Source organism: Eucalyptus grandis, chromosome 11 (assembly GCF_016545825.1).
Source record: "Eucalyptus grandis isolate ANBG69807.140 chromosome 11, ASM1654582v1, whole genome shotgun sequence".
In the NCBI taxonomy this organism is placed as follows: Eukaryota; Viridiplantae; Streptophyta; class Magnoliopsida; order Myrtales; family Myrtaceae; genus Eucalyptus; species Eucalyptus grandis.
In genome coordinates, this window is record NC_052622.1 from 36,998,973 (window position 1) to 37,024,210 (window position 25,238).

General features: G+C 35.4%; 3 protein-coding genes across 4 annotated transcripts; all 3 read right to left on the reverse strand.

Moving 5' to 3' along the window:
- Positions 1-55: 55 nt before the first annotated feature.
- On the reverse strand, positions 56-3,087 carry LOC104438328 (hypothetical protein). Of its 2 annotated transcripts, none has more exons than XM_018871600.2 (2): positions 2,728-3,087; positions 56-773 (listed from the first exon to the last, which is right to left on the reverse strand). In XM_018871600.2, the coding sequence occupies exons 1-2, from the start codon at positions 2,955-2,957 to the stop codon at positions 344-346; spliced, it is 660 nt and encodes a 219-aa protein (XP_018727145.2). In that variant the 5' UTR covers positions 2,958-3,087; the 3' UTR covers positions 56-343. The 2 variants fall into 2 exon arrangements, 1 of the variants encoding a protein (XP_018727145.2); XR_005547787.1 differs by lacking the exon at positions 2,728-3,087 and adding an exon at positions 911-1,095 and having other exon boundaries at positions 667-773.
- A 10,141-nt stretch (positions 3,088-13,228) lies between these two features.
- On the reverse strand, positions 13,229-16,956 carry LOC104440274. Its single transcript, XM_018871498.2, has 5 exons — positions 16,333-16,956; positions 16,102-16,251; positions 15,953-16,012; positions 13,450-13,904; positions 13,229-13,373 (listed from the first exon to the last, which is right to left on the reverse strand). Exons 1-5 carry the CDS (start codon positions 16,529-16,531, stop codon positions 13,266-13,268), a joined length of 972 nt encoding a protein of 323 aa, XP_018727043.2. The 5' UTR covers positions 16,532-16,956; the 3' UTR covers positions 13,229-13,265.
- Positions 16,957-17,697: 741 nt separating this feature from the next.
- LOC120289986 lies at positions 17,698-21,688 on the reverse strand. The gene is made up of 4 exons (XM_039305409.1): positions 21,609-21,688; positions 20,965-21,039; positions 20,291-20,365; positions 17,698-17,874 (listed from the first exon to the last, which is right to left on the reverse strand). Exons 1-4 carry the CDS (start codon positions 21,658-21,660, stop codon positions 17,714-17,716), a joined length of 363 nt encoding a protein of 120 aa, XP_039161343.1. The 5' UTR covers positions 21,661-21,688; the 3' UTR covers positions 17,698-17,713.
- Between the last annotated feature and the right edge of the window lie 3,550 nt (positions 21,689-25,238).

The following is a 25,238-nucleotide window of genomic DNA, read 5'->3' on the forward strand; positions in this document are numbered from 1 at the left end:
AAAACTTTCCCCAAAGGAGCGCTAATGTGCATGAGTTATCACAATACAACAATTGATGGATTTTACTTGTATTTTGAAGCTGCGACGATGGACTCAACAACCCTAGGCTGCAAAAGCCTTTACAGCTAAGCCAAGAAGGGGATATAAGACAGACGCTACTTAATTGAAACAAAGATTGAATTTGCTTGTACTTTTTCCAGACGGTGAAACATCTCCTTATTGTTCAAATCTTTACACTCATTTTGCAACCTGCACAGAGAGAGACTTGGCAAATTCTATACATGAAAGGGGTCCTTTGAATTGCTCGGCAAAATTTGCTTCGACGTCAAATCCTAGATTCAGCTCATATCGAGATGTCGAACATGTTCTTCACCAAGGTGTCCATCATCTGATTCGCAACTTCCATGGCGCATTGTATGTCCAAACACCAATTCTCGAACTTATCATACAATGTGGACGGGGACGGGTCCTTGTTAGTTTTGGGGAGTTTGAGTGGGCAAGAGGACAGGGGAAGAACCGGCAAGTTGTTACAGTTGCAGATCTCGATCATGCGACCGTCCAGGTCGTGGAAGAACAGCTGATCGACCTTGATGCCGCCCTCTTCGACTACTGTGGTCACGTACTCAATGTTCATCTCTTCCAGCTTCTTCATCACGAGCTTCATGTCGGAGCACTGGAGGGAGATGTGGTTGTCCTTGGGATTTATCGCCCCTTTCTTTGCAGGAACATCCTCCACTTCAAGCAAATGGATGCCAGTTCCATAGTTGAACAGCCTGAAAACGAGAAGGGCTGATTCTGTTATCAAATCCGGTCCGCGCCATCGACTCGTGTATCAAACATCTTTCTTGAATTCCATAATTTTCGCAAAAGAGGAAAAAATCAACAAGATTCAAAAAGACTACTATTATACATGTAGGTTCCAGAAGAACTAAACATCCACCTAAACAGAACTGCTCAAAGAAGCTATCAGGTGATGGTGGATTGGAGAATTGTTCTTATTTAACTAATCAAGGTAAGAGTGTCAAGTCAAAAGAGTAGATGGGAAGAGACGCAATCTGGTTATCCCAAATTATGGATAATCAACCTATCGCTTTAAAATGAGGATTTTCTTATTGGATTTCTTCTTCTCCTCTTTTTCCTACACACTTGTTAAGCATTTAATTATCTCAAAAAAATTACTTTAGAAAATTTTAAATATCTGTAATGACTGTCTCGCCAGCACACTTGGGGCCCATTGCTAAATTAGAAAAGAGGAAATGAACCCCAAAAAAAAAAAAAAAAAAAAAAATGATAAACGCACCCCAAAAGGGGAACCCACATCACCTCATGTTTACTCCTTTGCTTCTTTTCCACACTAAACGAAGTCACTTCAGAAAGGCTGCTAACAATATAAAAGGGCAAAACAAGCTGTTCTAAGCACGAATCAAGCAAAGTTAAGGCTAAAATGCTTTAATATCTCAAAAGACTTATGTAGGTCCAAAGGGTTTGATGATGGAGACCATGTTGGTATTTAAAGGTTAATATCCTCAAAAATCCTAAACTGATGCACATATAACAAATTTACCATAAACTATTCTTTTAACCACCAAAAACCTTAAACTGGTATATATTTGACAAATTTACCCCAAACTGATATATTTGTGACAAATTTACCCTCTGTTACCACCGCTTGCGGTGGCCTGATTGGATAAGGCTCCCATGATCCTTTGCGAGGAGGAGAGGAGTTTAAATCCCGCTGGTCGCACGAGATTTTAAGTGTGACGTCGGGGTGGTGGATCCTCCGCTAGCGTCACCTCGGGTTTACCTCACCGACTGCCGGCTGTACGGGGTTCCCGGGTCATCAAAAAAAAATTATCATCTGTTAATTATCATTAAATTTTACTGTCAAATTATTAAGTTAAATGACATGTGATAGTTGAATGATATACCGATTTGGGATTTTATGCTTCGTTTGTCACAATTTACAATTTTTGTGATTTTTTTTTTGTGGTATTAATCTAATCTAACGGAAGGTATATTCACAAATTTACTAGCTTGGGTTTTTTTGCAGTCGAATAAATTAGTTTGGGATAAATTTGTCATAAATGTATCAGGTTAGGGTTTTTTTATGGTCAATCAGGGTAAATTTTTCACAAATGTACTAATTTAGAGTTTTTCATGGTAAAAAAAAATAGTTTTTGATAAATTTGTCACATGTATACAGTTTAGGGTTTTTCAGGATATTAACCCTTTATTTAAAAGCCCTCAAAACCATAACCCAAAAAAAAAAAAAAAAAACACAATTTGGTTTCAAAGATGACATGCTAAAAGGTTTTCGTCGTTAATAAAGATTGGAATCTAGAGAAAACATGTTTCTCACTATAAGCTGGGCCTCATTTCAAAAGCTTCTTGTTGATTTTAGTGAAATGGCATGAAAAGATTCATGTAGGATGGGTAGTTCGCAATGCGAGAATCGCTCTTTCGACCCCCACCAAACATCTCCAAATAAGTTAGGGATGAGCTGAGAGATCTACATGCTCTAACCACACTTACATTTTTCGTCGGACCGGACTGACCGGACCACGTACAAAGAAATGCCCACATCTAAGACCGGGGCCAGTACCACAATGCGTACACCCCGGTCCGACCGACGTCATACAAGTTTCAAAGCATTGATTCCCAGCGATTCCAACAAGGGAAGCGAAGGGGGCAAAGCGAAAAACCAAAAACGGGCATGCTAGGATTTACCAGGCGCCTTCGAAGTTGAAGGAGGAAGGGCGCCTGATGAGGAAGAAGCCCAGGACACGCTCGTAGAACCTCACGGACTCGGCCACCGACTTGCACACGAACGACACGTGGTTCAGCGAGAGCAGGGGCAGCTTCGGCTGCTGATGCATCGACGAGGAGGAGGAGGAGGAGGACTCCCTCAGCCATCTCTGCATATCCTCCTCCTCTGCGCTCACTATCTCTTTCCCCATCTGTGTGTGTGTGAATGATGCTGAGTGTCTGCGAGCTTGATAAGTGAGCAGAATTATATGAAATGAGTGAAGGAGGAGGGGAGGGTTTATATGGAGGCGGAGCCAGCACCAAAGTCAGATATCACGCTTGTCTTTTGTTACACTAAAAATCTCTGTCATCGCCCTCAAAAGAAAAAGAAAGAAGAGAGAGAAATTGCAAAAATATATATGATAATGTGAGAGCCCTTTCTCTCAGCACTTCTAAAGCATATATATGTCATTTTCTAATAAGTGATGAATTGAGAAGGCTTTGTTTTTTTTTTTTTCAAATAATAAATGGAGAATAAGTCCTAGAGAATCGGTGAGATTAATTTGTTTTATAAGAAGTGATCGTGAAGGAAGTTTTTGAGAAAAATTACTCAATTTGTAATAAACATATTATATAAAAATTAATTCAATCCTAAATTTTTGTGCGAAATTTTAATCTAGTCCTATCACTAACATGCAGTCCAATTGTTGGTGTTAATCCTATGTAGCAAATCACCATGTTCACGATTTTTGGCAAAAATTGCCATCAAGAATTGGTTAGAATTTCACATAAAATTTTATAACCGAATTGATAAAATTAAAAATTTCAAGATCAAACTAACATTCATATAAAATATGGGAATATTTCCCCCATTTTAACGTTAAACTTATACCAACGTGACAAAAATTGAAGATTTTTTGTCGTGCTATGCAAATTTGAGATTTTTTGTTACATATAAATTTGGGTATTTTTAGGATTGCTTTACGGTACATTTTGAAAAATAAGGGAAGCATAAAAGCCATTTGAATTGGAGCTAAAGCAGGCGAAAGTGAAGACAACGTATGAGCAGGCGAGAGGAGTGTAGGGACGGACCGACAACTGTTAGAATTAGATCGCGTCGGGGTACCACTGATGAGGCTCTCTCCTTTTCAATTTTTCTTTTATTTTTCCAAAAATAAATAATTGATTTTTGTATATATATATATATATATATATAGCGATCCTATCCTATCCACACCGAACTCCTGAACTCCGTGGTCCTTTTCAAAGGCACGTGCGGCTTGTTGCCTTCGGTTACTTCAGCCGGTATTATTTAATTTAATTTGATATATTATTTTTCTGGGCCCTCACATTGTAATTTAGTTTAATATATTAGTTCGTCAATTAAAAGTTTCCATTTCAAAGTGCACCGAAATTGACAACGGCTGTGGGTAGATGCTGAAACGGGTAGGAAAATGTTTCCATTAGTTGGCATTAGTTTAGTTTTAGTTTTTGGATTACCACGAGGAATTTTAAATTGGTGCGCAATAAAAATTTATTCAAAATTAATTTTTTTATTATAAAAAATTCTAAATCGATATATTCGTGATAAATTTAATTTTCGTTTGTTTATGTTTTGTCGAAAAGTTATCGACAAAAAGCCTTTTGAAATATAAATCGATATGAAAATCGATAAAGAATGCGATGAGAAAATTAAAGGTATGAAGACTTGAGGCAATCGCGGCCGACCACGTAAAAAATGTATTGAAATGTAAAGATAACACGAAGATAAAATTAAATAATTTATATTCATTGCTTAATTAACGGTGCCTTTACTCTAACTAGAATCCTAGGCTGCGTTTGGTCGTCGGGATAATAATCAGGATATGATAGGATAAAGTAGGATATTAAATCCTCTGGATAATAAAGACGGACATATCTAATCCTATCAAGTGTTTGGCGCACTTCAAGATAAGATTAAAAATAAACATGATATTCAATTAAATTATATAATTAAAAAATAGAAAATTCAATTAATTAAAGGCCATGGAAAAGCTCTAGATCTAGGAATTGTGGCCATCTCTCTAGTGGCCACCATTGAAAACGGCGAGCACTAACATTGTCGTGCAACGGCAATGCAAATCGGTAAATCTTAAACTACGAGAGAGAGGGGGGTGGGGAAATTTTAGGCGACCACCGAAGTAGTCTTTGCATTGCCTCAAATCGATCGAGATCCCAAATTGTCAATGATACCAAAGATTTACAACTGCTTCATCACCATCTTCCGCTCTTCCTTTGAGACATCCAACGTACTTGGTCATCAGATTCAACAAGTCCATGATCCAAAGGAAGGGGAACCCAATTGCTGGCGTATGAGAAGTGAAGATGGGAGAAGAAGTGGAAGAAGAAGGCTGACAAATGAATCAAAGAGGTGGAGGCATCCATTTGACGTATATGCTTATGATATCTTCTCTTTTTGTTAAGTTCTTTATTTCCTTAAAAAAAAAATTTTTATCCAATCTGGGCTTATCCCACTCCCCCCCCCCCCCGGATTTTTTATCCGGCGTTTTATCCGGATGTATCCGGGTTTGTCCGATCCAGTGGACATTCCCAAACATTGAATAGGATAACAAATTATCCTATCCAGACTCAAATCCGGATTACCAAACGCAGCCCTAATACTTATAGTTATTTCCGGCAGTTATAAAAGAAAGCAATATGGCTCCTAAAATTCAGCAGCATGTATTTATATACGGTTACTAGACAAGCCCACTACTCGATAATCAATAGCACTTCTCCACTTTTCACGTCTCACGATGGCCAATACTTTTGTAACATGGGGCTCGACTTCCTAATGTTTAAAACGGCCCATTTTTCCCGGCTTTTATGGTCGTAAGCTTCCGAGATCTTCGGCTCCACTACATCATGATCGTGTCGGTTCCATTTCTCGATAGCCATACAGCCTGCCCAAGCGAACTGTGTCTGAAACTATTGGTCCTTTTACTTGGACAATTACCTGGTTTTACCTGGTTCCTAGCTCGTAGTAGGGGTGAGCATGGTCCAGGTTGGTTCGGGCCACCCCTAACCCTAGGACCAACCCGTACAATGTCGGTCCTCAATTTTTAGGACCGAGGACCGACCCTATTGAGCTTGGGACCAAGGACCGGACCGACCCAATGGGTTTGGTCCGGTTCCAGGGTTAACCCAGGACCGATCGATAATTTTTTTCGTCTTAATTTTTATACTCCCTAAAAAAGCAAACCCACAAATTCAAATTACACATCCATCGACAATGCGGCATTATGCAACTAAATTATAAATACCAATACATATTTAGCAAATTTAAGATGACACAATAATAGAAATTTCATACTTGCTAACCGCTCATTGAGATATGGGACAAGATGGAAAGTTCTTGTAATAATATATCTTTAATATTCATAACACTATATGCAAAAGTGTTTTCCTGCATTTGATCATGTAGAGTCCACTCAACCAAAAAATGAGTTTCACATCACTTGACTAACAAATCACTGTAGCAACTGCAGTATTACTCTACTTTTAAAAAACTTCTACCATTTGAGACAAATTGAAAAGTAAAGTGCATGTGAAATTCATTAGTAAAATACAATTAAACCATAAAAAGTTCAAAATACTTAATATAAACCATGAATATATAACTTCACATCTTGTTAATTCACTTGAACTTCTAAACACCTGAAAACAAAACAAACGACACATAATTAATACTCAACAAAAGTTTTAAATTGAAATTACTATTAGTGCTATTAATAGAACATGTCAATATAATATAATATAACAGACATTTTACTTAGGTTTGAATATATAAAAGAATTATAAATAATATAATATAATATAATATATTATATTATATAGGGTTGGTCCAGGGTTGGACCAACCCAAAACTCTTAGGACCAAGGACCAACCCGCACAGTGTTGGTCCTGGAATTTCAGGACCAAGGACTGACCCAGTCCCCTTAGGAACCGGACTAGGACCGGCAGGGTTGGGTCGGTCCAGGGTCGGTCCAGGGTCGACCCTAGACCAATGCTCACCCCTAGCTCGTAGTGATTTGTTTCGGTCGTGGCATTCTTGTTGATAAAACCAAGCTTTATTCATCGACACTCGTATTTAAGGAATTAATAATTTCCTTTCGTTTTTACCGTTTGCAAAACTTTTTTAGTCGTTGATTGTCTGTATTTGCCGACTCAAAGCTCCCTACAAAATTTTACTTTTATCACGTCTTGCTCGCCCTCGCCAAGTCTCAGCCATCAGTCGGGAATTCAGGCACTTTTTTTTGTCAACAGCTTCCCTTTAATATCCCTGTCAAAATGCAAGCGTGGAAACACGTGGCAAACGACTCGATGATCGGCTTGCAATGTGGATCTAATGTGTGAACTTAGAATGATTGGGTCTCTTGAACAACGTCATCCTTGGGAGCTAGATCTAAAGAAAATGAACTTAGATCGGCAAACCTACTAATTTTACCTAAAAACTTCCTCACATTTTAAAAATATGCTGAATTCCCTAATTTTATCCTAAAAATTCAGTAAATTTGTCACATTAGCGTACCAACTCAAGATTTTTCGTAATACGAAAATTAGGTCGTATTAAATATGACATTGCTATATCGATTTAGAATTTTTGACAATAACCATCCTTAATTTTTTCCCCATAACTTTTTTTGCTGGCCTCTAAATTGGAATTGTCTAGTGGACACAATGATGCAGAGAATTAAATACAGGAGGGATATGGTAGGGCTAGAGCACACATGATCTCTCCACAGTCACATGTGGATTATTGTATACTTAAAGTTGTAGAGCTAGATTTCTAGTTACAAGTATTTACCATGGGGGACCGACTATTTATTAGACTCGGTCCAATCCGTACATATATAGGAATATATTCACACTAATTAATAATAATCATAATGTGACATGATATCTTGAATCGAATTCCACTTATCAAACTCGATCCAATCCGCCTCTTCAATCTATCTTATACAAAAGACCATTCTACATTATTGTAGGAGTCACTTCATGTAACCTAATTCGAATTCAAAGTGGCTATCTCAATTAGGGGTAATAAATCATTCAAGCAATGCCTCATTTTAGTTTAGTAATAGATTCTGAACATAATTTAGAGTGCGTTTAGTAATGTTCTTGTTTCTTTATTCCCAAAAATAAAAATATAACAAAAATCCGTTTGTGTAGGTTTTTGTTTATGAGAATAGATTTGGAGCAAAAAAAAAAATGTCCTTTTGTTCCCAAGAACAACTCAAAAAATAAGCATTTTCTCTTTTCTTTTCTTTTTCCTCTTTCTCCTCTTCTACCCCTAACTGATCACCGACCTTGGTGATGGCTGGCGATAGGCTAGACAAGGCTCAACGACCTCACCGGAGCCTCGTTGCCCACCAGAGAGGTCCCCCTGAGCCTCACCTAGCCACCGCGAGGTTGGGTGATGCCGACCTCGCGATGGCTAGGTGAAGGTCGGGGGCACCTTGCTGGCAACCAATTAGAGGAAGAAGAAGAAGAATGAAAAAAAGTGAAAAGACAAAAAGAGAAAAATGTTTAAATCATTAATAAATTGAAAGAAATTCTAAGTCACAAAATTTTTGGGGTTGTACTAAATGTATTTCTGTTCTAAAAATAAAAAATTTTGTGCAGTTACCAAACATTTTCAAATGTTTAGAAACTTATTTAGGGAACATAATTAGAAAACATTGTTTCTAAATAAAAATTATTCTAGGAACAAAAATGTTATCATAAACACCCTTATTGTTCATTGAAGGTTGTTTATTCTCTCGTTAGTTCTTAGATGCTTCGGGTTTATATTACATGAGTGAAACCGAAAGCCAAGCGGTGGGGGTGAAAGAAAAAGAAATAGAAAAAGGTAATAAAAAGAAGAGAAAAGACAAAATGGGGAGGAGTGAATTAGCATGGGTTAAATTGATTAATCAGGTTTGGGCTAGAATGTGTTTGGGCTCTGGTGAACATGGGCTCAAAATTAGCTTGATGAGTTTGGGCTCTGCTTCTGTTATAATAGCACTGGAAGATTTGGTGTAAAAGTGGGCTAGGTTCTTATAAGAACTGGGCTGAAATTTTTGCGGGCTGGAGGTAGCTGGGCTGAGAATAGAAAATAGAAATGGGCTGGAGTCTCTGAGTGGGCTAAGAATTTTATGGGCTGACTTGGTTAATTAAGAATGGGCTCCAGGGCTGGTCCGGATTTAAACCCAACCCGGACTGATAGGGTCTGGGTCAACTTAGTCAGGCCGGGCACCTGGCCCGAATTTTTTTTTGTTAACAATAATATTAAAATTCATGAAATATTAAAAAAAGAAAGTAAAAAAATTATAAAAAGATCTAAAATTTTCAAAAAATGTATAAAAATATTTACAAAAATCATTTAGAAAATATAGGAAAATCCATAAAATTCCAAAAACAAAAATCAAAATATTAGAATTCCTTGAAAAGGGTTAAAAAATAGTTTTTGGGTAGTTTTCTCCTAAAAACGTGGGAAAATCTTGAATAAAAACTATGCTTAAAATTGAACAAACCTAAGGCTTTACAATAAGGTTTGAATGTTCCGTTTTTAGACAAATGCCTTTGGTTGAGCACTTTCAATATATTGATCGTTTTTTCCCCTTAGCCTAGTGAGAAATGGTTGTTGATTTTATTTTAATAATTGCGCACCTGCATGATCAGTTTATATGTTAATTGATAAGCTTAATTTCGATCTCGAATGTGTGACAAAAATTTTCTTAAATTGAACAAGATTAAGTATCGAAAGAGTACCAGTTGATTCATTACTTTAAGGGAAAATGTCACAAACGGTCCCTAAACTTTCATCTAATGTTCAATTTTATCCCTGAGCTTTTGATTTATTCAATTTGGCCCTTGAACTTTCATTTAATGTTCAATTTCATCATTGAACTTTTGATTTGCTCAATTTGATCTCTAAACTATTAACAAATGTTCCATCTAGTCCCTGACTATTTGAAAATTAACCAATTTCATCCCTGAGTGTTTTCCAAATATACATAAAAAAAAAAAAAGGTTTATGTAAATCTACATATGGACTTCACAAAAAAGGGAAAAATCGATTGATGGGCTTTTATACATTATTCAAGTAATTTGCATATACAAAAAAAGAAATCAAAATGCAAGATTCCCTTTTGTTTATTATTACTTTGTCCCTTTTTCCATTTGTTTTTAATATGGAGAAAGGAAAGAAATATTGACCTTTATTACTTTGCATAAATTTGGTATTTTTTCGACAAAAAAAAAAAAAACCCATTTGGTATTTTTTTATTTAGAAAAAAACAGTTTGGTATTATAAAAAAAAAAATTGGTCAATTTTCAAATAGTTAGGGATTAGATAGAACATTAGATGAAAGTTCAGGGATCAAATTGAGCAAATCGAAAACTAAGGGATGAAATTAAACATTAGATGAAAGTTCAGGAATTAAATTGAGCAAATTAAAAGCTCAAAAATGAAATTGGACATTAGATGAAAGTTTAGGGACCATTTATGACATTTTCTCTGACTTTAATCAAAATACCGACCCTAGATTCTCTAGATGCATAGGAAGTGAGATATATTCTAATGGCTTACTTGATTTTTCGTTGACCCCAATAGGCCAATGACGACTCTTCATTTGGAAGTCCTCATCGTGTCATTTAAAGTTAAAGTTGAATACCCCATCATAGCGCGATGTTTGGGCTTGAGAGAGCCCATGTCTACATGAGAGCTTTGGGCCCACCTTTTAAGTAATATCCCTAAATCTATGTCCTTTCTCCGAAAAGGGTAGGTCGCAACAACGATGTACTAAGCATCATACACGAGGGGCAAATAAGTGGGAAATTTAAAAAAAAACAAGCATGTTGATGGATTAAAAAATATATATAAAGAGATATATAGTTTAAATAGTCCTAAACGGTAGCTTCATTAGGCAAGGGGTGAGATCAAGTTGAGTGGAGATATGAGGGAAAATTATTCAAAAAATTTTAAACTTATTAACATTTCAATTTTACTAATTGAGTCTTAAATCTTTTCACATTTTGCTAATTGAATGCATTCGACCCACTTTAGTCAGAAATCGTTGACGTACACGTTAACCATCCTACATAGCATAACTAACGCTGACATGAACAATTTTAATAGTACTTTAAAAAAAATGATTTATTTTCCCTTTTTTTTTTTGCATTCTTTCTTTTTCCTTTTTTTCTTTTAAGCCCAACGAGGGCCGAGCGACTCTCCCCAACCACTAGGCAAGGGCTTGCCGATCCTCAGTGCCCCTTGGGCGAGGGCTATACGATCATGCCATGTAAGATGGCTGGCGTTCATATCAGTGATTTCCAATCAAAATTAGTTGAATGGACTCAATTGACAAAACGTAAAAATGTTTAGGATTAAATTGATAAAATTGAAAGGTTTAGAATTGAATTGGCATAAGTGTAATAAGTTTATGACTTTTTTGATAATTATCCTAAGAAAGCTTGCCCTAGATTGGTGCTACTCGTGGTTTAGTCGATTTGCTTTAGGACTCGAGCCCATTGTGTTATACATAGAGACTTCAAGGCCAACAACATATTATTGGAACGTGATTTACGCCCAAAGTGTCGAATTTCAGTTTGGCTCGCACTGCTATGGATGAAGAAAATAGACGCATTTGTAAACGTGTCATGGGAACCTTATGGTTAGGAAACTCCTCTCTTGCTCAAACGGTCCCTTTGGTTTCTCATTTCGTATTCTTTGGTTAATTCTGAATGCATCGGTCATAAATGTTGGTACAAAGCAGCATAAGATCAGTAAATTCTAAGGTTGATTAGAAAGAATCGGTATCCTATTCCCCGAAACCTCAATCGTAACATCACAAGGTGAATTCAGAACAAACTTTGCTATTGCTTACTTTCGTTGGACTTATGGTCACGAGGGACGTGCAGAGATATCCGCTATCTCATAGACAATTTGTTCTCTGATGTTTGGTCGTTGAGACGTGACCTTTGAGATTCTATGTCATTTCTTTGAGTGTCCCATTTGGTCATCTTGTCCCGACATTGAAACGTCTCCACATATCGATTGCATCCGGGTACGTTGATCCTCCCCGCTTCACTATCCGGCCAGGTGCTTGGTGTACTAGCGCTATTCACCAAAGAAATGTCTAAGCCTTTTTCTACTGTGATCACAAAGAGACCTGAAAGAGGCTAAAGTCGTGGTGAGGCGGGAGTGTGGGATTTTGATGGCTATGTCTCTGATGGAGTTGGTGCTGCTGCTATGTGCACTGTTGCTGGGTGAGAAGTTAGGAAGGGGTGATGCGGCGGAGAAGAAGCGGAGCATGATGATAATGGAAGTGCAGGAGGCATCGATGACCAACGCAACTAAGATGGCGGAGGTCAAAGCCAAAGATTTGGATGAGAGGATGTGGCAGAAGTGTGGGCGGTGGGTGAAGACTGATTTTGAAGGCTCAGCTTCCATTGAACTAAAATAGTTGCTTGCTCGGCTTGCCATATGAGAATTTCCTTGTGGTGGGCCACTACTTGGGCGGCCATCTTCTGCAGGATAGAGAATTTCTATGGATGAACCCTATCAATTTAACTATTGATGGCCATGTTGCTAGTTCTTTAAAGAATTGGGTTCACCTTAGTAGTTAATACCACAAGCAATGAAGTAATTGCTCACTGTTTGGGGTAAAAAAAAACCAAATAACCCATAGAGATAAGGTGTGCACTTGATAACATAAATTAAACTTAAGCATAAGTATGGCTAATGTCATACCTCAATAGTCTTAAAACATGAGTAAACACCATAATATCTGCATTTCACACACAATAACAAGTGCAAACAAAGATCACATCATGGATGTCCTTGTTCCATAATAATAGCATAAATCATTTCCAAATCTTCATTGGACAATAGAGGCGAGGGCAATAGGTGGATTCAACCATTTCAACATACAAGGGAAGCTGTAGGATTGCGAACAATACAACAGGGACGGCAGCCAACAAAGTAATGGGGATGTAAATCCACTTCCATTGTTCGCTTAGGACGATCATAAGAGCAGAGCCAAACGCCACGAGCATGAAGGCCAAAGAGAGAAAGAGAAAGGTGAGGCCTAATATCATTTTTCTTGGTAGTGAGCGGAGGAAATCTTTTGGGTTATAGCGTGTAGTTAGGATAGCCAAGAACATCAAGGTGGCAAAGTGATAGAGGAGAAGAGAGCTAGAGCGTCCGCAATCACGAATACCATGAATGAGGTCTTCTTCAAAAAGATCGGGAGCCCTGTATTGTCGTCATTGCCTCCAGGAACAGTAAAAGCTGCAGCAAAAGCTACTGTAGTGATGAGAGTCGCTACAAAGCTACAAGATGATGATGTATCCTTCATCCATTGTCCTGCCTCTTTTAGCAAACCTTTGCGCTGTTCTACAAAGACTTCCCAATATGTTTTCCCTCTCCTTCCTTTTGTTGGTTTCAATTCCAGACTTGTAGAAGAAGGATCGCTCTCATCTTTCATCACCTTCAATTAACACAAATGTAAATTAAAGAGCACAAAAGGGTGGCAAAACAAATAAGGTGAACCGACCTTGAATTTTAGACTTTCAATTTTAGGAGAGCTCCTATTTTCCAGTACCTTCAAAAAATTAAGGACGTCTATTAACATGAATGTAAATAAATTAAAGAGTGACAAACAAATACAGTGAACCGACCTCAAACCATTGAAGTTCCCTTTGCATAAGAAAAGCTGCCCCAGAAACATCTGCCGGTGCATATCCTGTTGACCATCCTACTACTGCCTCCATCAGGTCGCGGTTCCTCTGAATGTCGTACCTCAAGTTTGGAATTGTGTCGCATGCATTCATTAGTCTAAACAACTCAACATGCCGTCCCTTCACAACTTCTTCAATCAGTTCTTTTGTGAATTTTATATCCCACATCAGTTCCGGATATTGCTCAAGACATAACTTGACAATTTCAGATATTCCATTAGATGCAGCTTCATGGACAATGGCTGAAGTCAATTGGAGCATTTTAGGAGTTTTCATAAGATCCTTCAACCCTTTAAAAACTAGATTTGCTAACGCAAGCCAGCATTCGTGCCGTAACTTCAATTCTCCAATCCTGTTGATAAAAGGTGCTACACGTAATAGATGAGCAATTTTGCCTGCGATGAAATATCAAAAGGTTATAGAGGCGAAATGTGGACACACGCATGTGTGTAGTAGTCGAGAAGAGAATGATGAATTTAACGTATTAATTGGGGAAGCAAACTTCATATGGCTTGAAAATCAAAATGCATGTATCAAAGAACAAATGGATTTATGGATGAACTCACACGATGTCATGGAAAGAAAAGAGTTTTGAAAAATGGATAGATTCAGCAATTGATCGATAGATCAATTTTCGACCTAACTATCTTTACAGATCCTCCTATTGAATACATGTCGATTGGACTTTAAATTGAATGAAATCCAATCATATGTAATATATGAATCGAGAATCAATCCATATTAAAAACTACGATCCTAAAGGGATACATCGAGCACATCAATTTACAATATAAAATAGAGATCTCTAACCATGGATAAATAAGGTCATTTTTTTTGTAGATACCACCGCATTTGTTTTTTTTGTTTTTTGTTTTTTTGGTCTGAAGATACTATGCCAATTCGTATACATGGTTTTGTGTTGAGATTCCAGATTAATATCTTGAATCAAGGAATTGCTGGTTCTACCACCATTAAGAGGAGAGAAGCATCACGTCAGCAAATTAGGAATTGATGATGAACAAAAAGATACATATCACATTTGTGAAATGAAAATTGCACATGTAATTAAATTTAATAATGCTCAATGTTGGAAAACAACTTGGATCAATCAGCCTCCCCGACTTGACATTCAAATTTACAATTCTCAATATTTCTACTTGGCAATCCAACATTAAGTAAGACTTCTCAAACTAATTATACAAATGTTAAGCGCGACCCTATTTCCAACTCCATTTTGGCTAAGAGACTCATTTTTTCCAGTTAACTTACCGAAATACCCTCATGTCTCTCTTCAAAGTATTGTTTCTTTTTTTTTCTTTTTTTATGACTTTCATCAATTTCACAATAGAAATGCTCCATTATTACCTAACAAAATATCATTTTATCACGCATCTTATTCTAACTCTGCCTAGAAAATGTTGTCAATTTTAATTTATGGTATTATATTTTCAAAAGGGTTAAATTGTTAGAAGCATGATCACATGTCAAACATTTTTTTTTTTGATGACCCAGGTTTGTCAAACATATTTATATTTAGATCATATCAAAATATTAACCAAGAATAAGAACATAAAAGGAAAAAAAAAAAAAAAAAAAACTTCTTTTTGTTCTAGTCCAATTATGAAGAAAGTAACTATAACGATCATAGATTCAATCTCATATCAAGTGTATCCAAATTTTAAAACATGCTTAAAACTTTCCTTTGAAAAATTCTGGTGTGAGTTTTAAAGTGAAGAAAGCGTAAATAAAATTTTGACCCCCATCTTGCAATTCATATTATAGTCTAAAAAGGCCAAAGAAAAAAGTAAAAATCAAAGATGTTTAACTTTATAAACCTACAAACTTATTCCAGAGAACCACTCACAATGTCAAAATCAGCTAGATAATTAGATTAAATTTTAATTTTCAACTTTGCAATAAAGTTTCCCTCAAACTATTTGATAAGAATATGCAATTAATTGTGTATTCATAAGCCATCATAACTATAATTTTCCAACCTTCTATATAACTTTTGTGATTAAAATATGATATCATAAATTAAAATTAACAATCTTGTTTAGACAAGATAACAATAGGATAAATGATATTAAAATATCTTTTTGGGTGTAATCTGACATTTATATTGTGAAATTGTTAAGATTAGAGAGATGATAAAAATTTAGGCAGTTTTGTAGGTTAGTATAATATATAAAGAAACAATAATTTGGAGGGGATTATTTCGATTAGTTTGTTGGAAAAAAAAAAGAGTGTTTTAGCTAAAATGGGGGGGTAAATATCTTTACTTGTTGTTCAATTAGAAATTAACTTGTTACACACATCATGATTTATATATTAATTGTATAAACTTATGTAGTCCCTATCCCTTAACTTTACATGAGTAAGATCTTTCAATGATATGCTTTTTGCCGTATAAGTCCATCCATCAGTAGATTAACAAAAATACCTCGAGCCATCTTGGCGTCTTTGACCTTGTTAGATGATTGATCAACCGAGGGAGGGATACCTAAAAAGGGAATGGATAGAATGAACACTATGAGGATAGAGTTGCTCTAATTGTGCATAACTAACAAAAGAAGTGCAAAAAGTACATACATTGGTAAATACACTTTTCCCAAAAATTGAGTTGAGCTCCACTGCGGTAGTAAGACTTCACGTGCGCTAAGTCTTTTAACATGCCAAGGTTTTTGCTCGTGTCAAAGTTCGTTAACTTGGGGTATGCGTTAGCTAAATACAAGAGTATGTCTTTTGGGACACAAGAACAAAAAATTAATTCATGTAGACAGTGAAGGAAATCAAATAAGATGAGTGAGTGTGAAATCCTACCCAAATGGCCAGCCTTAATAAGGGCAAGCACGAGATCATACTTTGGGGTGGATTTTAGATGTCTGGTGGCTAGGAACCAGATAACCTCCTTTTGCTTAGGAGCACTTTTAGTAGCAATTGACAAGGCAACTCCTACACCTGATTTACCAGCTTTGTCAAGATCATCTACTAATTCCTCTACCCTTCTTTTTCTTCCCATCCGAGCAGCATGGCAGAGGGCAGCCTTTAAAATGGGAGCTTTCTTTTCCGCAGGGACACGTTTAACCAGGTTTTCCACCAATTGATCTTGTCCGACAATAACCGCAATATCGAGCACAGTAGCTGGACGACGTCCTGTGGTCAAAAGTGTGGCCGTGATTGCTTCGGGATCATGATCGAGGATTTTCTCGGCACCTTTCCAATCACCTTTTACTGCGGCTTCAAACAATGATCGATACTCCTCCTTGACCTCCACTCTTGGCTTGCCTGCAAATATTGAAATTTAAAAGTCCTCAGTCTTTCGCACTTCTTGTTTTTAAGGTCACGTGCAAGTGCAAAAAGTTCCGATGAAATGCCAATCCAAATCCAGGGGCGGTCGTTACTCAACAGGCCTGTTTCCATGGGCGCCTTCATTTACTCTTTGGAAGTCAGTTCTTTCTTCTTCTTTTTTTCTCCCTCTTGGGTTGTTTTTTTCTTTTCTTTTTTTTTCTTGGGGGTGGGGAGGGGGGTTCTCAATTAAAATTGAAGATATTATTATTTTTAAAGTTATGGAAAGATCATGTTTTCACTTTTATGTCAGCATTTGCACGCCGTGAATTTAAAATATTTCGAATTAAAAACAAAAATGCAAGAAACATAAGATTTATGAAAAAGGAAAAAAATTAAAAGTTAAAAGTGACAAACCTGTAATTTTTTTGCAATCGTCTTAAGAGGCTTTATTAGTTGATGTGTCTTTTGAACTCGAGTCCACGAGAATCTCTTTGTGACCAAAAAGATAAATGAATATAGGTCATCTATTCAAGATTCATGTCAAGGTCATTCATTGCATGGGATTTTTTTGTATCAAACTTAGATAGTAAACTTTTAAACAAAAAATTAAACATTACACTGAAGAGATTTACCAAGATTTTTTTCTTTTTTTTTCAAGATAGGTATTTTATAGTGAATGAGTTTTCTCATTGCCATTGATCTTATCCACAATATCATTCATAATAGATGAGCATGATCTTTTACTCTTTCAAAGTAAAATAAAAAATAAAAATTGGGCTTTCTTAGCTATAATTCAAGAAATTACTCAAAATTTTTAAATTATGATGAATTATATTTGAATTCATATTTTAACATTTATATGCTATAAATTTTTAGCGTTTCGAAGCAAAATAAAATGCAGTCAACACAAGATTTATGAAAAATGAGAACTAAAACTTCGAAGTGGCAAACCTTTAAGTGGTCCAAGACCGCCCCTTTTTTGTATTATTTTTAGTTTTTTTCGTCGGTGTCCAGGACCGCCATGAGAAGCTTTATCAGATGCTGTGCCTTTTGGATCAACGTCTGAGTGAACCTCTTCATATAAAAAAGAAAGAATAAGAACATCACCAATGTTAAGGAAGTACCTCGCCTAATGTAAAGCTAACCCCCTACACCTAGTGCAAGCAAAACATAACTTGTTCTTTTTCTTTTTCTTTTTTTCTCTTCTTACGTTATAGTGGTTGATTTGAGTAAAAATGATTATCACTGGGAATATAAACTAGACCTATACAGGTTGGCAAGGAAAAGTGTTAAAAAAGTCATAAACCTTTTGCATTTGTGTCAATATAGCTATAACATTTTTTGTGTATCAATTTAATCATAAACCTTTTTATGTTGTGTCAATTCAGTCATTTCGAGCTAATTTTGGCCTAATTTTACTGACTGGGGATCAGCTGGCCAACATAGTACAATTGGCGTTGATGTTGACAATTTTTATTAATATTTTAATATTTTTTGAATTTTTTTCTTTTTTCTTTTTCTCTTTTTCTTTTTTTCCTTATCCTCCTCCTCCTTAGGTAATGGCCAGCAAGGGATCAAGCCTGGCCGGTGGCCGTGAGAGCAGCCTCGTGCTAGGTAGCAAGGCTCAACCCTCACTGACACGACACGAGACCACCTAGGGCGTGAGAGTGGTCATGGCCTTGCGCTTGGGCGAGGCTCGACCTTACCAGATCTCGCAAGGGTGGCGAAGGCTTGAGCCTTGCTAGTAGCTGGCAAGGTTGACCTCAACCTTGGTCAACCTTGCCTCTAGCCGATCGCTGAGGTCAAGCAACCGGTTAGAGGAAGGAGGAGAAGAAGGAAAAATCAAAAAGAAAGAGAAAAAAATCAAAAAAATTAAAATATTATTAAAAGTTGTTTACATTAGCGTCTATCGTGCCATGTCAGCAGCCTATGCCCAATTAGCAAAATCCAGCCAAAATTAGTTGGAAATGATTGAATTAGCACAAAGTAAAAAAAATTTAGGACTAAATTGGCACAAAAAAAAAGGTTTAAAACTAAATTAGCACATGTAAAAGGTTTAGGACTTTTTTAACACTTTTCCCCAAGTTGACAAGTAGGCTCGGACACAGGCCACATGAAGATCATTAGGTTCATTCTCTAGAGATTGAACTATTGCTTTAAGGTGACTTTGTCCTTCTTTTTTATGATAAACTTCATTCCGTCCCTTGACACCAATAGAGTCTTTAGTTAAGCCACTTCTTTCTCAGGCTTAGGCAAGCTATTTAGGCAAGTTAATTTGCAAGGCTTTAGCCAAATAATGCCATATGCAAAAACGAGCACCTCAATTTTGTTTGGCCTAGAAGCACGAGTAAGAAACTTCAATTCCATCAATTTGCTTAATGTACAAAATAACTAGATTTCTTTGAAATTTCTCTTTTTGACAAAAATAATTTTTATGGAAGTAAAGTCTAAAAATAAAGAGAAAACGTAATGCATTTAATATATGGGATATCCACAATAAACAAGAACAAAACATATGATATTCTTAATTATGGCAACTAGATCTTACACAGAAGTAGAAAAACTAACAAAAGAAAGAAAGTAAATAAATTGGGCCTACCACTTAAAATTGCAATTGAATAATTAGGACACCTTTGTCTTTTTAATGAAAATGGGGTACTCTACTCCTACTCTAACTCCCACTCTTAGATTTTTGCCCTGCCTCATTGCAAGGCATGGAAGTCAAAGCCCATACCTGAAACTAAATTATCCCCACCCGAACCTCCTTGAGAATGTTGGAATTTGAACCTCCCACCTCTCCCTTCCCATATGGGAATGATGGCCATTGTGGTACATTTAGCCACATAAGGGATGGAAATAGTGCCACGCAAAAGTTTTCATGTAATTTATAGCTAAAAAATGGAAATTTTCCAATTTTTTCATTTCCAAATTTGTTAATAAAAATACATTTGGTAAAGTTTTGATTACTGTGTTTGAAAATGAACACACTTAACCTTGGAAAATTTAATTACACTTTGTATGCTTTAGATCTTGTATACATGACTAGTATCAGGCTCATTCATTGCAATGGAATTTTCCGCATTAAACTTATACGGTAGATTTCTAAACAAAATAAAAAATAAAAAAATTAACAAAGATCATGATTTTTTTATAAATAGGTATTGAATCATGAATTAGTTTTGTGGGACTTTCTAAGTTTCATAAATCGACAATGCGTTTTCAGTGAATTTCAATTTGTAGTTGGCATTGATCTAATCCGCGAAGTCATTTATACATAATAAGCACGTTTTGTTACTCTCTGGAAGTAAAAGAGTATTTCTTTTGGGCTTTCTCAATTGAAGACATTGTTCAAATTTTAAAAACATGAAAATATTGTCCGTAAGTAAAAGAGTATGCTGTGAAATTCAAAGTGATTTGGACTAAAAAAAGTCAAAATGCATTAAACACAAGGTTTATAAAAAACTAAAACTAAAAGCTCAAAGAGACAAACCTCTAGTTGTTTTGCGATCAACTTGGGGAGCTTTATAAGTTGCCATGCCTCCTGTAGTCCCTTTTTCGTGGAACTCTTTGTTACCAAAAATTCAACGAATATTCAAACCAAAAAATAAAAATAAAATCAATGAATATAAATAACCTAATTAATTTTACTCTATATGCTCTAGATCATGTATACATTATTGGGCTCATTCATCACATGGAATTTTTTGCATGAAACTTAGATGGTAAAATTTTAAGCAAAAAGAAAAAAAAATCAACGTTGAACTTAGCAAAGATCATGATTTTTTTTTTTTTGGTATCAAATTAGGAATTAGTTTTGTGGGACCTTCTAGGTTCCATATGTTGGATGATCTGTTTTTATTGAGCTTTTATTTGTTGTTGTCATTGATCTTATCCAAGATATCATTCATAAATTATGAGCGTGTTCTTTTACTCTTTGAAAGTATAAAAGTATGTCTTTTTGGACTTTTTAAATTATAATTCAAGATTTATATCAAAAAATATATATAATTCAAGATATTATTCAGATTTTAAAATTTATGAAAATATTTTATTTAAAATTATATGCAGTATTTGTATGCTTTGAAGCTTAAAATGTTCTAGATTGAAAAGTCAAAATCCATGAAACACAAGATTTATGAAAACTAAAAGTTCAAAGTGACAAACCTCTGGTTGTTTTGCAACCGTCTTGGGAAGCTTTACCAATTGCCATGCCTTGTGAATTCCCTTCTTCGTGAACTTCTTTGTTACCATAAAGAAAAACGAATATAATCAACCTCAGAAAAGTTAATTAAACTTTGTATGCTTTATACCATGCATACTAGCTCAATCATTGCATGGAATTTCTTTTTTCATTAAACTTAGATGGTAAAATTTTAAAGAAAAACAATTAACCTTAAACTTAACAAAGATCATGACTATCTTTTCGAGATAGAAATTGTGTTATGAATTAGTGGGACGTTCTAGCTTTCATATAGTGGACAATGCGATTTTACTAAGCTTTTGTCTCATTGCCATTGATCTTATCCATGATATCGTTAAGTAAATTGTGAGCACATTTTGTGCAAAAATAAATAAATTATGAGCACATTCTTTTACTTTTTGGAAATAAAAAGTTTTTTTTTTTTGGGCTTTCTCAATTATAATTCAAGATACTATTCATATATAAAAATTTATAAAAATTTTATTTCTCAATTTATATGTCAGCATATGTATGCTCTAAAACTTGAAGTATTTGGGATTGAAAAAGTTAAAATGCCTGAAACCCAAGATTTATGAAAAACAAAAACTAAAAGTTCAAACTGACAAACCTTTGCTTGTTTTGCAACTGTCTTGGCAAGCTTGATCAGTTGCCATGGCCATTGAACTCAAGTCTATGCAAAACTCTTTGTTACCTAAAGGAGAAATGGACATAAATAACTTTAGAAAAATTAATTGCACTTTGTATGCTTTGGATCATGCATACATGAGTAGTATCATGCACATTCGGTGCCTGGAATTTTCTGTATTAAACTTAGATGGTAAATTTTTTTTTTTAAAAATTCATGTTAAACTTAATAGAGATATGAGTTATTTTTGAGATCTCGGTGCCATTACTCTTATTTGCGATATCGTTCGTAAATTAATTTTATACAAAAATTTATGTATCTTCATAATTCCACATGATAACTATAACAGAACTATACATAAATAAAAAATTATGAATTTATTTAATCATATCGATTTTATCAATTAATAAAATTAATAAATAAGTAGCCATCTATACAATATATAAGTTTACCACATTCATAGAAATGCATTGCATGGATTTTTTTTTCTTAAATAAGTGTATCGTTTAACTTTATTGGATAGACATAATGGTTGGGAAAAAGAATTGATCTAATTTTTCTTAGAAAACCCATGTCATCTTTCTTGTATTTGTGGCAAGAACGTACAGCCATGCATGTATATTGCACTATGTGTTAGTGAATTTTCTTTTCTAATGTTATCTTAAACTTTGTCATGATAGTGACAACCACTTTTATTGAGAAGTTATTTTTCACTCAAAACGATGGTAATATTTATTTTTGGGAGATGACTGTTGTAAATTGACTGGTTTGGGGATCATGTGTTAAATGATTAGTATCGTGCGGTCTCTTAAAGATAAGTAACTAACTCTGTAGAACCGGTTTGTTTTGCCCTGATGAAATTGCTTTGTATGACATTGTGTGTGCTTACAGTTCACATGAAAGGAATAGTTACACCCATGGGCTCAACAAAAATGAATCACTTAGTGGGAAAAGTGTCAAAAAAGTCCTAAATTTATTGTGTTTGTGTCAATTTAGTGCTAAATATTTTGGCTTAGAGCTAATTTAGTCTTTTTTGGTAACTTTGATCGGATTTTACTGATGTGGGCGCCGGTTAGCTAACATGGTACTGCCGATATTGATGTTACTGACGTTGACAACTTTTAACAATTTTTTTTTAATTTTTAATTTTCTTTTTGCTTTTCTTTTTATTTTCTTCTCCTCCTCCTCGCTCCAACCGATTTTGAACCTTGGCAACTAGCCAAAGGTGAGGGCCGGCAAGGTTGAGATTGACCTTACTGGCCACTAGCGAGGGTTAAGCCCTCACCAGAGGCAGTAAGGATGGCCTCACCGGCCATCGATGAGGCCTGACCTCACTAGATCAAGTAAGGTCAAGCCTCATTCAGCCACTAGTAAGGGCTTGAGCCCTCGTAGGCATGACCTCACGGCCTCTAGCGACTACTCTAGCTTTGCCAAATCTAGCAAGGCCGAGCCTCGCCCATGACCGACGAGGGCAAGCCTCACCAATGGTCAGTGAGGCTTGCCAAAGGCCAACAACATCAACCTTGCCGACCCTCACCTTTGGCCAATCACAGCAGTGGAAGAAGGAGGAGAAGGAAAAAAAGAAAAAGAAAAAACTCTATAAAAAATTATTAAAAGTTATCCTAAGTCAGCGAACCAACGTCCATATCAGCAATATTTGGCCAAAATTAGCCATAATGATTGAATTAGCACTAGGTTAAAAGATTTAAGATTAAATTGGTACCAATAAAAAATTTAGGACTAAATGGATACTATACAGTAGATTTGGGACTTTTCTAACACTTTTCCCTCAATTAGCTATATTAGCTTTTGCATTTTTAGTATGAGGAAATTATATTTATACGACCTCGGTAGGTTGAGAAATCTCACTTGTAGTCCTTATCTTTCGCTTGGTTATGAGTCCAGTCCTCATACAGTTCTATGGCGACAATTTAAATCACTTTGTTAAAATTACCGGGACAAAGAATTTTGCATCCCCTAATAATTTGGAAGTAAGCCTTTTTTCAAAAAGAAAAATTTTTCTGATGATTTAGTTGGACTTTCCAAATTATTTAACATCAAGCAATGTCTTTTTAGGATACGTACTTGAGTCCAATGCATGATTTTAGGTACCCTAGACTCAAATTAAGAGCACAACTATAATTGTATGAGTTTCAGTGTAATCAAATCGACATTTTTGCCTCGAATCAGCTCATCGGTTTACGAAAATGTTTTAGGGAAATTTGCTCCTTATTTCAACTTCCATTTTCTTGAAAAGATGGTTGGAGTGTGAAGAGTAAGAGCTGTCAACACTCTACAGGAATGAAAGTTATAGAAGCATGTTTGGTATAGTTGTTTAAAGCAAATCTCGTAAAAATACTGTCAATTTTGGTCGTTTTGAGTTTTAAAGTTCAAATGTTGAAAACACGACAACCAAAATTTCTACCAAACGTATTCTCATTAAAAACTTGTGGAAAGGAAAACAGGAAATTGGAAAATTTTCTCAGGCCAAAGACACCCTCAAGTTCGGCACAAATTATTCTCCTTTCACACTTTTTCCTTTTTTACGAAGGTTTTCTTTATAAAGTGTCGGGATACTTGTTAAGTAATAAATAAATAAAAATGTTGCCATTTTATATTAACCCCCAAAAAGCGACTCTTTTCCAATTTTTCCATCACCCTTTGGGATGAAATCAGAACAAAGAAAGGAAAGAACAGAACATACCTGGCGATGGTTTCGGAATCGAACTGTCTTGGATATCCATGAAGGTTTCCTTGCCGTGCGGCGAGCAGGAAAAACTCTAAAGCGGAGAAGTAATTTCAAGGGGATGAAAGTCGAAGTTGTTTTCTGCTCGCATGGGTCTTCTCTTTTTATAATCGACCTGGGGATGGAGCCAAAGTTCCAGCTGTAAAGACGATGTACCCTCCTCTTTTCCCGAATGACGGCCACATGTCCAAATTTTATGACATCAGAAATTTTATGAAAATTCCTATTTATTTTTTCTTTTCTTCCACCATTCCCTTTTTGCAAAAACATATTTCCATATATTTTTGTTCAGTGTGCCGGCGGTGCAAAAGTAATGACAAATATTACAATTTTTATGTTTAGCATGTAGATTTAAGATTTGTGTTCCTATTCTGAGACTGCTTGTATAAAAAAAGACTTTTACATCAACAGTGTACATAATATAAATCATATTTTAATGGACTTTTATCATGTTGGCAATGTGAAATTTTCTTGACACAAATAGATTTTACATAATCAAAATAATTAATTTTTATTTTTAACATATAACTTATACGGCAAATAGATTTGTATTTCCTTTCTCGATTGTATATATATATACTTTTACAATGATGATACATGTGATATAAATATCCTTAATTTTTGTATTCGTAGTCGTTATTCATACTTTATGAACAACATGAGGAAAATCATTATCTTCACTACTTTTTTTTCTTAACTTTTATTTTTATTGCCAACTCAAAAAAATCATTTCAACATAATTTGAGCCTCGAATTGTGCTAATGTGTTATTCTCACAAAAGAAATACATTGACATCTTTTATTTTACCTCATAAGGTGAGAATATTTTCATCCTCATTTAATAAAATCATCATATACTTTTAGTTA

What these genes read in the sequence shown, in the direction of transcription:
- LOC104440274 (XM_018871498.2), bottom strand. Translation starts at nt 16,531, where the DNA reads ATGGGAAGAAAAAGAAGGGTAGAGGAATTAGTAGATGATCTTGACAAA. An exon ending in TATTAAGGCTGGCCATTTGG is followed by an intron (nt 16,252 to 16,332) that starts GTAGGATTTCAC and finishes GTGTCCCAAAAG; the next exon opens with ACATACTCTTGTATTTAGCT. An exon ending in GGGAACTTCAATGGTTTGAG is followed by an intron (nt 13,374 to 13,449) that starts GTCGGTTCACTG and finishes AATTTTTTGAAG; the next exon opens with GTACTGGAAAATAGGAGCTC.
- LOC120289986 (XM_039305409.1), bottom strand. Translation starts at nt 21,660, where the DNA reads ATGGCCATGGCAACTGATCAAGCTTGCCAAGACAGTTGCAAAACAAGC. An exon ending in CAGTTGCAAAACAAGCAAAG is followed by an intron (nt 21,040 to 21,608) that starts GTTTGTCAGTTT and finishes ATGGTAACAAAG; the next exon opens with AAGTTCACGAAGAAGGGAAT. An exon ending in CGGTTGCAAAACAACCAGAG is followed by an intron (nt 20,366 to 20,964) that starts GTTTGTCACTTT and finishes TTGGTAACAAAG; the next exon opens with AGTTCCACGAAAAAGGGACT.
- LOC104438328 (XM_018871600.2), bottom strand. Translation starts at nt 2,957, where the DNA reads ATGGGGAAAGAGATAGTGAGCGCAGAGGAGGAGGATATGCAGAGATGG. An exon ending in TTCAACTTCGAAGGCGCCTG is followed by an intron (nt 774 to 2,727) that starts GTAAATCCTAGC and finishes TCTCGTTTTCAG; the next exon opens with GCTGTTCAACTATGGAACTG.